This window comes from Sitophilus oryzae, unplaced genomic scaffold (assembly GCF_002938485.1).
Source record: "Sitophilus oryzae breed Bouriz unplaced genomic scaffold, Soryzae_2.0 scaffold_1190_pilon_pilon, whole genome shotgun sequence".
Classification (NCBI taxonomy): domain Eukaryota; kingdom Metazoa; phylum Arthropoda; class Insecta; order Coleoptera; family Curculionidae; genus Sitophilus; species Sitophilus oryzae.
The window spans coordinates 755,182-769,016 of record NW_022145827.1 but is presented as its reverse complement, the minus strand read 5'-3'; the positions used below and the strand labels follow the sequence as shown (position 1 = coordinate 769,016).

The 13,835-nt window shown below is 32.9% G+C and overlaps 2 protein-coding genes across 2 annotated transcripts; both read left to right on the top strand.

Annotated features, from left to right (window-relative positions):
* Positions 1-1,326: 1,326 nt before the first annotated feature.
* On the top strand, positions 1,327-2,100 carry LOC115891718. Its single transcript, XM_030912256.1, has one exon. It carries the CDS (start codon positions 1,327-1,329, stop codon positions 2,098-2,100), a length of 774 nt encoding a protein of 257 aa, XP_030768116.1.
* Positions 2,101-8,538: 6,438 nt separating this feature from the next.
* Positions 8,539-9,282, top strand: LOC115891716. The gene has a single exon (XM_030912255.1). The coding sequence runs from the start codon at positions 8,539-8,541 to the stop codon at positions 9,280-9,282; it is 744 nt and encodes a 247-aa protein (XP_030768115.1).
* Positions 9,283-13,835: the final 4,553 nt, after the last annotated feature.

The window sequence follows — 13,835 nt, the reverse complement described above, 5'->3', positions numbered from 1 at the left end:
AGAATAGGTAGTAATTCAGTTTTAAAAACATGCAACTCAAAACAATGGCGGATTTTTTGAACATTTTTTAAAATAAGTTAAAGTGTATGTAGTGATATTATTTTTTTAAGTTTTAGTTTGTGTAATGTAAATTGAAAAGAACCGTTTAGTAATATATTCTGACTTTTTATAAGTTATAAATCATAACAGAATAAGAATAACAGGCAATCTAAGTGAAATTAGTCAAGAAAGATAAGAATTGGCTATAACTAAATTTAACTTTTCTAACATGTCTTGAAAACCGTTCACTAAAAAACGTAACATTCACCGGTCAACGTATCCTCGAAAATGTATGGTCAAGAAAAGTTGAACCAATAATGCTACACGCTTTTCTTCATTTGAAAAATTCATATTTACAATTTTTATTTATTTTAAGTTTGGATGTGACAGCTTCACATTTCTGAGAGCAATGGCGATTCAACTTGTTTCCATGGCTACCTAAGTGAAATTGTTTAAAAATGATAAGAATTGGCTATAACTCAGTAATTTTTCGAAGAAAACATATTATAGCTTATATCGCTGAAAAGCTTAAAAAATGGCGCTTTTTGTGAAGCCACGGCCAACTATGGTTTCCATTTAAAGAAAACCTATGTTTGTGTCATATGTCAAAAATGACAGGCTGTAGAAAAAAGGGGAGGACACAGTCTCATAAAGAATGTGATTATCTACAACTTTTATCTGGAAACTTTTTGTCTAAAATAGCTTATAATGGAATTAGGGACAATTTTTAAAATAGCCGAAATTTGTTTTTTTCAAAATATCTAGTAAGCCATGAACTTCTTCAAAAATCTAAAAGGCACATATTTATGACTCCACAAAACTGCAATTCTTTCACTATTTAACCGACTCTCTATCTCCAGTAATTTCCGAGATACCCATAGCGAACATCGTAGGAAACTCACCCTGTAAAAACGCACCACTTTGTATAATAATTTATTTACATTTTATATGTGAAATATTTATTCTAATACTATAACAATATTATTTTCAATAAAGAGAATTTCAATGTTTAACAGCTATTTGAAGGTAACGATTCTCATTTGAAAATATTAATCTAAATATCGACATATCAAATTTTCGACCATTCCTAACACAAACCCGCTTTTTACGAAATTGTTCCGATGAAATATTCCTGTCACCGGCCGTTTACAATTATATACCCCTCTGTTCCACTTGTTATGCCTCGCATAACTAGATTTTTACTAATTGACGTACTCTACTCTGCTATATATTCCGCGGCCATTTTTCTCACGTAATCAGAGTCATTTCAGTCGGCAAACTATCATCATGAACCACTTCCTCCTAACCATAATTACAATCGGTGCCTTTGTGGTTCCAGCATTTTCGGGTGACATTAAAACAAACTCGATAGATAAAAGTGAATTTAAAAAATCGTTCGGTAAAATCTGCGACGATTCTTCTTCATCTTTCACTTGTTTAAAAATGAACGTAGCAGCCTGGATGGACAGAGTTAGTGATACAGACAGTCTCGATGTGTTTCCTGGTGTTTCGATAGTGCGAGAACAGAATAGTGTGACAGAAAAAACCGGTGATATAACTGCAGAATTAGCTCGGCAGTTTCCCGATGATCCAAATGCGCGTATCGATGCTTTTCTGCTTAAAAAAGTGTCCAGTTTCTTCACCAATCACGCTATCAAGTTGAATTTCTGGAATAACGCTGCTGAAAATGATTCAGTTGTTACAGCAAGGAAGAAGGATAAAAAAGGAGATGGAGGTATGGGAATGATGTTGGCTATGGGTGCCATGATGAAAGGAACTCTGATGGCGATAGCAATGGGAGGTTTGGCCGCCTTAGCTGGAAAAGCCCTAATGACTGGTTTGATCGCGTTACTTTTATCAGCTATCACTGCACTGAAAGGATTATCAAGTGGAGGAGGGCATTCAACTTATGAAGTGATTGCTAAACCTGTTTATTCTGCTTCACATTCGCATTCTGTGGCTCATGAAGGTGGATGGGATGGTGGAAACTATGGACATAAGAGGAGTCTGGATCAAGCGCCGTTACCTTTAGGATTAGCTCAAAATTATATTCCTAAGTAAAATGCTATTCTGAGCATTTTAGTTAATTTATTTATTGTTATTTATTTATTTATTTGTAATGTTATGTAATAAGTTAAGTTGTCAGTTAAAATATGTGTCTTGGTTTAATTTAACTTTGATATTTTGATTAAGTTTGCAATAAGAGATATATTTTTTTTTATTTTTAGTGTATTACAATCTAAACAGAAACATTGTATGTTATTTTATTGTAAAATTTGCGTTAAATGAAATATTTTAGGTATTAGTTCACAATTGATATATTTGTAAATAATTTTCTATCAAATATCTGTAAATAAGTTTTGACTAACACATTTTATTAAGATACCTATCCTTCATATAACTTTAAAGATAATAATATCTTTTAAATGACCATCACCAATCAATGACCAATAACAATGAACAAATAAAGTTTATTTTATAACATAGTTGAATAAAAAAACGTTTGTGTATTAGATTTCTAGATCAATTTATTTAAAGCGTTAATACCATACTATCGAAAAAAACGCCATCATGGACGGCTGGGAAGTTACAGTCTATGATAATTTTGGCGAGGTCCAGCCCTAGACGTGATTTACTTATCCCGTACTCTCTTTTTTAATTTTTAATCGCGCATACTGCCAATTGGCCGTAAAAAGGTTCTAGTATATATTTATATTAATTAAAAATTATTTTTAAATGGTGTAGTTTAATATCGACAAAATATAAGTTTTGATTTGGGTGCCTGGAAACGCTCTATCGTTTTTTAATCTTTCTATAATGAGTGATAACTTTTGACAAGTTTTATATCAGTTTTTAGTAAATGACGTCTAGAGATATTATATTAGCCGTCTTTGATGCCGTTTTTATTACCATTTATTACATATTTTTTAAACATTAAACGTATATTATAGCGTAACGTACTAAGATTTTATCAAATTAATGTTACTTACGCTTTACTACAACAGACATTAGAAAATGTAATTTAGATCAGTATTTATAAATATCGAGGGTATAAATATACAGGGTGAGTTTTCTACAATGTTCTCTATGGGTTCTTGGAAACTACTGGAGATAGAGAATCGGTTAAATTGGGAAGGATTGCCGCTTTGTGAGGTCATAAATATGCGCCTTTCAGATTTTTGAAAAAGTTCATGGTTTATTAGTTATTTCGAAAAAAAAACAAATTTTAACTATTTTAAAAATTGTCCCTGATTCCATTATAATCTATTTTAGATAAAAAGTTTTCAGATAAAAGTTGTAGACAATCACATCCCTAATGATTTTTTGTTCGCCGATTTTTTTCAAAGCCTGTCATTTTTGACATATGACACAAACATTGGTTTTTTGAATGGAAACGATAGTTGGGCATGACTTCATAAAAAGCGCCATTTTTAAGCTTTTCGGCGACATAAGCTATAATCTTTTTTTCGAAAAATTACTGAGTTATAGCCATATCTTATCTTTCTTGACTAATTTCACTTATTTGGTTTGGTATTCTTATTCTGTTATGATTTACAACTTAAAAAGATAGAATATATTATTAAACGGTTCTTTACAATTTACATTACACAAACTAAAACTCAAAAAAATAATATCACTACCTTTACTTTAAGTTATTTGAGAAAATGTTTAAAAAATCTCTTTTCCCTCGTTGAGAGCCTCTCTTAATTAAGTTGTTTTGTAAACATTGTTGTTAACCATACCGCATAAAAAATCTAAAATGGATGGGTCAGGTGATCGAGGAGGCCCATGCAATTGGTCCACCTCTTCCTATACACTCAATTTGCATAGTTATGATATGAATACTTTTTAACATTTCTTCGAGCATTTCTTTCAATATGGAGGGGGGTGTCATAATGAAAGTCATGTTGGAACCACTCTATTGATGCACGAGTGTCTAAATTTAACTTTTCTAACATGTCTTGAAAACCGTTCTCTAAAAAACGTAAGTAACGTTCACCAACCACGTATCCTTGAAAATGTATGCCCAAGAAAAGTTGAACCAACAATCCTACACGCTTTTTTTCATTTAAAAAATTTATATTTACAATTTTTGTTTATTTTAATTTACAAAGTTTGGATGTGACAGTGTCACATTTCAGAGAGCAACGACGCACATGCGGGTATTTTGATTATTTAAGCGGCCAAAAGTCAATTTCGTAGAACTCATTGCAGATGGAAATAGAGTAGACCTGGCGGAAGTTGAATAGCGGCAGAATAATAGGCAACCCTGTATTCAACGGCCAACATGATAATGGATCAGTAATATCAAGTCACCTTTGATCCTCTTTTACATGTCAACGTTTAGTTTGACCAGTGTGTATATTAATTATCCAAGATATATATGAAAAACTAAATAATGGATCCTGATATTGCTGGTAAGTGGTTACATATTTAATATTTAAAAGTTTTTCAGTATTCTTAATCACCTTTAGCAGTGTGCAAAATCATTGCATTACTTTTGCTTTCATTTTAAATAATTCTTTCACATAGCTAAAGGTTTTTGTTATACTTCAGGGTTCATCCCACATATTTAATAAAGTTCAGTGTCAATTTGAGAGTATATAGAAAATGATTATCACTAGTTTAGCTGTTAATAGCTGCGCAATATTGTGTTATGCAGGTTTTAAATTTCTTTGTGTAAAATGCAACATTAGTAATTCTAGAACAATTTCGATTCGAAGAGTGTCTAATTTTGTATCAGGGTCGTCAAATGCTCGAGTAGTAAGTCGGAGGTACTTGTTTGATAAAATGCAAGAGCAAGATTTGCCTACTTTTGACGATAAATTAGAGTATCTTGAAAATAATATTTTGGCATACCAAAATTATTCTGAAGACCAAATAAAGGATTTAAAGCACAGATTGTCGTATATCAAGTCACAATTTAAGCAAAGATGGTCTAATGCCCAACCAAATCTTGATAACTTCCTTAAAAAAACTATGCCTGGTTAGATGGAACATTTGAACAACCTTTGGTAGCACACCGTTCAGGGCGTCTACCAAAGGAATTTGCTGAATTAAGCGAAAGAAGTCACCGAAGACGAACTGAAGAACACGAAGTACACTACGAAGTACAACAAGTAAGGAAATATTGCTTCAGGCAGCACAAATACACTTCAAACCTTGAGAAAAAGAAGTGCCTCGCAGATGCTTAAAGAGATGGTCATTTCACCCAATTGTGCAAAAAAATATAAAACTGCATACACTAAAACTTTACAGGATGAAAAAGACAATAAACTGGCACCTATTTGCGCACTTTCAATGTTTGTTGAGGCTGATCTGACTAGGCCGCAATACGAAATTATTAGAAACACAAATAAAAAATTGTATCCTTGCTATAGTGTACTACAAAAAGCAAAACAACACAAAAAATCGAATAAAACCACTTTTTTGTTTGTGTTTAAACTAAATATACTTTTAGCCGCCTAAATAATCGAAATACCCGTATGTGCGACGATTGAACTTGTTTTCATGGCTAACTAAATCAGAGTTTACGCTGTGTTATTTTGGATGTACAACCAAAATGAATCACTCAGATTGAATTCATCCAAATTGAACATCCTTGTTTACATATTTTCATCCAGTTCGCAGCAGTTCAATGTTTCGTCTTCCGCAGGCTGCCACCTCTTCCAGTGTTTTCTATATCGAGGTTGGCCGTACGGGTCGGCGTCGGTTGTTTACATTTTTCACTTGCCGTTCAATCTGGATGAATCAACGTTCGTTGAGCGCGTCTTTCAACAAAAGTAGGAAGACCGTCAACTTGTTTCATCGTTCAATTTTAGTGTACACTTTGGATGAAACAGTGATGAAAGGCAATTTATACTTATCACTTTGGATGATTCATCCAAGTTGAACATCCAAAATGACAAATGTAAATGAGCCTTAAGTAAAATTGCTTAAAATGATAACGCAGTAATTTTTCGAAAAAAACATATAGCTTATATCGCTGAAAAGCTTAAATAATGGCGCTTTTTATGAAGTCATGGCCAACTATGGTTTCCCTTTAAAAAAACATATGTTCGTGTCGTATGTCAAAAATGATAGGCTTTAGAAAAAAAAACTGAGGATACAATCTCATTAAGGATGTGATTTTCCACAACTTTAGTCTGAAACTTTTTTTTCTAAAATAGATTTTAATGGCTTTAAAAAGTGGGACAATTTTTAAAATAGCCGGAATTTGTTTTTTTTTCGAAATATCACTAGATATTTCGAAATAGCTTACTAAAGCCATGAACTTTTTCGAAAATCTGAAAGGCGCATATTTATGACCCCACAAAACTGCAATTCTTTCCCCATTTAACCGACTCTCTATCTTCAGTAGTTTCCGAGATACCGAGATAGAGAACATCGTAGAAAACTCACCCTGTATAAATCCAAAAACCATTCTGAAGGTGATTAATTTTTTAAGAATAAAGTGCTGATTTTATATAAATTTTTGGTTTGGCGTTTGCCTACAAAATTATTTGCTTCTTGGACCAAAACTTAATTTGCACAAGCACGTTTACCACGCAAAGGGTGTGATACCTACTATAAGTTCAATCGCAGTTGAAAATTTATTTTTTTAGGGGTTTAGGAAACCTGCTGTCAGACTATCACCCTGTTGGTGTAGAGGCAGCGTATGTGTTAGCAGTTGTATGTGTTATCAGCTTTTATTACTTACATTTTCTAAAGCTTCTATATGTCAAATATCGACGTTATGTATTCGATATAAAATGACGGAGTAAGGTCAAATAGAATACCCATATCTCCATGACTAAAAACTTCTTCAAGTGTAGTGGAGTCAATGCTGTAAAGAAAAATAATATATCAATTTAAAAAAAATGGACATCACATGCTAGCTTATATTGTGAATTACTTTGAGAAAAGTCAATAATATTGTGATTTTGGCTCACTCAGTATATAAAAATAATTTTGTAGGAAAATGGCAATATCTTATATACCGGGTGCAAATTTTGAACTGTTTAAATATTGGCTCCCCTATTGATTTTATAGCAAAGTCGTAAAGGAATTTTTAAAGATCTACGTTTGGTAAACACCCATGGCAAACTTGAACAATTTTGGACGATCCGATTTTGAGTAATTTGAGAAAAACTGCAACTATTTTTAAATTAAAACTGGACAGGTAATAATCAATCTTTCTTAAATTACTCAAAATCGGATTCCCTAAAATTCTTCAAATTTGGCATATGTATTTACCAAACATAAACCTTTAAAAAATATATTTACGACTTTGCTGTAAAATCAATAGAGGAACCAATATCTGGACAGTTTAAAATGCGATGCACCACCCGGTATATTTCAATAGAGAAAATTTCCCAATTAGTATGCTTCAATGATGCATTTATTTTTACTCACATTATTTAATATTATTATTCAATTCTTAAAATTATTAACAAAATATTTTTTTTTTCAAAACGCAACAAATGTATTAATTTTTGCGACGTCGCGTCATTGAAAATATAAAAAAGTAATTTTAACTCCTAGGTAAAACACCAAAGTACTTTATACCTGTAGTACAGTAGTACCAAAATAATATTATGATATTGACAAGTGTCAAGTACAACGAGTGTAGCCATAGTTTCTTAAAATATAATTACTCACAAGGTATAACTTTTATTTTTTTTTGTTATTCGCAAAGTTTCAAATGGTTTAAAAAATTATTAGTGACGTTTGAAAAAAAATAGCATGTTCCATTCGGAGTAAAAATGAATTTTTGTGTCTTTCATGTAATGTCAACATAAAGCCTCGCCATAAAAAGTATAATTTTTATTCGTAATTAAACAATAATACTATTTTTAAAATTTAATTATTGTAGAAATAAATAAATGCCTTTATTGTCAAAAAATTTTTACAATTTGTAGACAAAAGTAAACTAAACAAACAAAGTAAACAAACAAGGTACACAAACAAACAAACAAAAGATAAAATAATACAAAACATTATACAAATAACAATAATAAATCAAATCAAATAAACCCTGTGTTATACGGAAAATTTTATTAAAATCCTTTCTCAAAAATTCTAAAACAAAGCAATAAAGGAGAAATTTACCAAAACTAGTTTAGACATCAAATAAATTCACACCGGGCCTACCAGATGACTTAAAATAATTAGCCCAAAGCAGGTTGCAGCGTTCTGTAATTACCAATTATAAAAACATACTCACATATTAGCTACAGTGTGAGAATTAGAATATTGAATAGAAAAAATGATACACATACATAATTTCTTTTTCCCTTTCTCTCAGCCAAAACTAGAAGCAGTTAAAAAAAATATCGCGTCAAGTAGCATTTAATAGCCCTGTCATTTTACTCTCACTATTGTATAGTCGTGTTTGCTCTACTTCTTTAATCATTCCGGTCCTCGGAGCCAAATTTTTTCTAACAATCCGGACCACTATATAACCTGCTTAAAAATTTGACAACGAATCAGAAGCAGTTTGTACATCACAGCAACAAAATGCGTTCAGTGCCATTAAAAATCTCTATTTTTCTTACTGTTTTAGTACATTTCTGCAGTGTATCAAATGCGTCAGAGTTTCAAAAATCTTTAGGAAAGAATTGCGAAGACTCTTATTCTTTATCGTGCTTTAAACTGAACGCAGCCTCATGGGTGGATAAGTTAAGTGACAACGACAACATCGACTTGATACCTGGTGTTAGTATAGTGCGTGAGGGTAAAAGTGTGAAGCAAAACGAGCATGAAATTACCAAGGAGTTGGCTCGTGAATTTCCTGACGACCCTAATGCCCGAGTAGACGCTTTTCTTCTCAAGAAAATATCTGGGTTCTTCGACAACCACGCTGTCAAACTCAACTTTTGGAACGCTGCTCATGCTGATTCATCTGTCAGTGCTCGTAAGAAGAACGAAGGTGGTGGAGGTGAAGGACTAGGAAAACTTCTTGGATTGGCAGCATTGATGAAATCCGGTGCATTGAGCATTGCTGTGGCTGGATTGGCAGCTGTTGCTGGTAAAGCTCTGCTAGCTGGTCTGGTTGCTTTAGTACTAGCTGGTATTGCTCTAGCCAAAGGAGGTGGTGGAGGTGGAAGTTCGTATGAAGTAATTGCCAAGCCTGTTTACACTTCCTCACATTCACACTCAGCATCTCATGATGGATGGGATGGTGGCAGTTATGGCCATAAAAGAAGTTTTGACAATGCTCCGTTACCTTTGGGTTTACAAGAGGGATACACTCCTCAATGATTTGTGATATTAATTATAATTTAATTTATTTATTTATTATTTCTTGTTTCTTGTACTACAAATACAGGTTTTGTTTTTATATTTATATAACTTATAAAATAAAATAAGTATGAGGTGTGTCAATATAATAAATTTGTCGAGTTTTATTAAATTTCTTTTAAAATGTGTATAAAGTATTTCCCAAGTCACTTGGATAGAATTGGAATTCCTAAGTTGTTCGTCTAGATAACGCTGATAAAGGCAGTGCAGATATTAAGAGGCCCAAGCTAATTCATCTGACTTCAAAATATTATACTTGTTTTATTATTTATTTAAAATGATCATGTGAGGTTCATTAATCATATGATCAATCATCAACCCCTATATGCCTTCTTCTATGAAATAATAGGTATGTTATGAAAGAAACCCAAAACAAACTAAAAATCACCTTCCCATAATTATTTGAGAACATAGTAATTATCTTAAATATCAGTTATTGTCTAGATAACTCACATACTAAAAGTAATGCCTCTATTAAAAAAGTGTAAATATCAGGTGTTTTAATTAAAAGTAGACCTTTAAAAACTAATCAAAAATAATTAATAATAGAGGGGCCAATTATTATAGAAGTAAATTCAAATTCAATTAGATTTACAGATTAATACATATTATTATTAATAAATGTGAGTCTAAAGGGTTCACACCGCGATTAAAAAACCGATACAAAGACACAAAGTGCCAGAGTGGTGCGACTCCAAAAACAAAAAAGAAGTAAATTCAATTATCAGAATAAATTAAATTATAAAAATAAACAGAAATTAGATTAAAAAAAGTCAATCAAAGAAATTATAATTTTTGCGAATTTAGTAAATGATTTTTTATTTGTTTTATTGGAAATATTATTCCACAAATGTGCAATGGCACTGAAAGATTTTTGGAAGTTAGCTGTTCGGTGTTGAGGAATTTTAAAATAATGCACTTTCCTAGTCGAATGAGCATGGTCAACGTAGTGAAATAATGAGCAAAAATAAGTATATAAAATTATATATTAGCACATAAAATACAGATTGATATTTTTATTAACATGATATTAATAATCATAATTTACAAAAATAATAGGTACCCCCTGTTAGCATCACCAGTTAACACTCGCGCTCCTGGTCGCTCGCATAATAGGGATCGCGAGTATTGGACGTAGTTCGGCAAGTGACCAGCGACGATCGGTGGGAGGGCGCCACCGTCGACGCACAATGCTCGCTGAAGCCTGTCATCCGCCGATCATTCACTTGTTCCGCGTGCGCCTGGCGTAAACAGCTGTTTTGTATTTTGTTCTCGATTTACGCCAAATAAACCCCTTTTACTGTATTTTTGTGCAATCATTGAGTTTAACGCCCTAGAGATTCATCGTCTAAAACCCCCATACTATTATTTTGTTAAAAAATAAGAACTTATTAAATTTAATTTGTTAACACTTAAAATTTTATTGCAGCAATTAAAATCTTAAATGTTTTTTTATGTTCGGCATATATTTGTTCGAGTAAAATGTTGTAACATTATTGTTGCTTTAATTGAACATGGTAGAGAACAACATCTATTAAAACCATCTCTCCTACGTAACTGCCAATCAATAATATGATTTTTCCATGACAGTGACATTACAAAAACAATAAACCCTATTTCATAGGTCTGTTGAAGAGGACCCAGATTATTATGAAAATTCCACACCTGTAATTTTTAACCAATCAAACCGTGTTTTTTTGACAAATCACCATGGCAACGGATAAATTTTAGTGAAAATCTTTTCCTTGTGGGCACCCAACAGCGAATTATACTGGAAATTTTTTGAGGTTTATAATGACAGAATATCTTTTTGAGAGTCTGGTTTTTATTTGTTTACATGATAATTTTGATACATTTCAATTACAAAGCTGAGATGAAAGTTTGTAAACTGCTTCCATACGCTTGACTTCGATTTCCTAGTATTCGCGGGTGTCAACTGCTTAATCTAATGGCGAATATTTTCTTTGCTTTCATGACCGATAGTTGGGGAACACAAAGTATAAAAATAGCTTCCCGTGGGAAACTTCATGAAGGGAAGGTGCCAGTGGAGTTGTTTTATCAGAAAAATTATGTATTCCATTAATTTTTATGGTGACACCGTCACAGAGGTTGCGTTTGTTTGGAGTGCGTTAAACAAAATGGCCGCCATAGCAATATAGACAATGTGCGCTATCATCGCCGCTATTTAACCGATTTCAATTTTGTTTAGCTTTTGAAAGGAAAACAACTAATTCTTGAAATTATTGCGAAAAAATAATATTTTGGTTGCTGGTTGGATTTAAAGTGAAAAAATTGAAAAATATTGTGTTATATTATTTTTACCAAAATAAAATATGGTCTACGTTATATGAGTTCATGTATTTAAAATAAATAAAGTGATACATTTGCACATAGTATATATTAATAAAATTACAAATCGGCATCATCACTACCAACTTCATCACTACCTTCGTCGGCAAAATCAGGCGGATACAAATTATCACAAGTTGATTGGTAAGCATTACAACTACACGTTTCTGTGCAAGGCATATTGTTTGCTAAACATTTACATGGTGGTGAACATCGATTTTTAAGACACGAACATCTAATCAGTTGAAGAAGAGACTCTTCACACATAAAGAAGGTTCTTCACACATAACAGGGGTAAGCACTCTCTCTTCCAAATACTAGCCGTGTCCAACTGCATTAGGGATGACTGCATTTGGTTTATCATCTTTTGACCACACAAAGACTTGAAGGTAAAAATCTCTCTTAATTGCGGGTACAAGGGAACCTCTAGTGGGAATGGGGGGTAACTTATCTCCAAGGGCTTGTTTGACAGTAAACATTGACCATCGTAATTCTGCAAGTGATTTTGTTAGAGTGCTTGCTTTATAAACTCGACATATAAATATTTCTAGCTGATGCAAAACATCATCGGGTACTAAATCACTGGTACCAAGTTTCTGCAAGGCTTCAAGCTCTTCTTCACTCGCTGAAACAAATGCCTTCCAGTATGACAACTTTCCTTTTCCAAACAAACTTTCGGTGTTGTCACAACCAGATATTGCATGGAACCCGGGCAGTGCTGAAGATTTTAGTGGTCCGAGTGAAGTATATATGTTTTTAACTGATATTGCCTCGTCTGACGATGGTAACAAAACAGGTTTTGTACCTTTGTTTTCGGGAAGCCTTGCGTAGCGCCACACTAGCAAAACTAAAATATCTGTATCATTAGCAAATACCAGTAGTGTATCTGCACCTCTAACTTTCGCATTAATAGCATGAAATATAATTTTTGTGTCGACTTCTTCTTGGGTACTCTTTAAACAATCCAAAGAACAGTGCGTCGCAGAAACTTCAGTGCGCCATGAAACGACATATTTTTTTGCTGACATCTTGGCATGACTTAGAATTGTATGTGCAATATAGGTGGTTAATTCATCCTTAGTACGAGTATGTGACAACAACTTTTTCAAATTTATATTTTATGTCAGTTGTGTCACATATTTTGTACTGTGTTGCGACACCGTCATGAAGCCTCTTATCCCTAGTAACGTTTTTATTGATTCGTCCAAGTACATGTCGAAAATAACATGAAGTTCATCATATTGCCAGTATTTCCTTTGGATCTTTTGGGCGAACAAATCTGCAAGATCTTTACAAGTTTTCACTGCGCTAGTTTTATCCAGAGGCTGCAATTCTCCCATTGCATCTACAATTGCAACGCAGTTATTTGATTGGTGAACTTAAGCAGATAACAAAGAATCTTTGGCAGTGGATTCCACTACAGACTTCAAGATTTGAATTAATTTACTTTTAGCTGGGCACTGATGCATTGTTCCGTCTCTATAATATAATAAAAGAAATGAAATTGAAAAGTCTTACATACTCAAAATATATTCTAATAACTGACACTGATAGCATAAAATAATCTGTTTTTAGTTTAAGATGGAATATCATCGAATCTATAATTTTTTCGCAATGCATGTTATAAATATTTTTTTCAGCTAGTACTAATATCTTTCGATCAAAATAAGATAAATTGCGATCGGTTCAGCAGGGACCGAGATATGCCACTTGGTTTATAATGAAGTGACGACCATCTTGGATGACGTCATCATAGCCACACGCAACATCTGTAAAAATGTCACCATCGACATTATTGGACTACATGTTTTTATCTATCGACTAGTACCCCACTAGTACCTTCCCTTCATTAACTTTTCCACGGGACACACAACGCTTCCGTACTACGAAGGGAATTTTTTTTAAGCCGTGCCGCTTGGCAGCTTCAAAACTGAAATGATTTGTAGGTTTGGGTGTCACTTAGTTATCATAGTAACTAAATAATCAATTCGACCAAAAATCGAAAAATACATTTTAATTATTTGATTTTCAAACACAATTTGGTGTGGAATTTTCTTACCGAATACCACAGGAGGGCAAATTAAATCCGGACATTTTTTAAATTTGACCTCTAGTGGTATTACTAGTGAAAATTCCACACCCGTAATTTTTAACCAATCAAAACG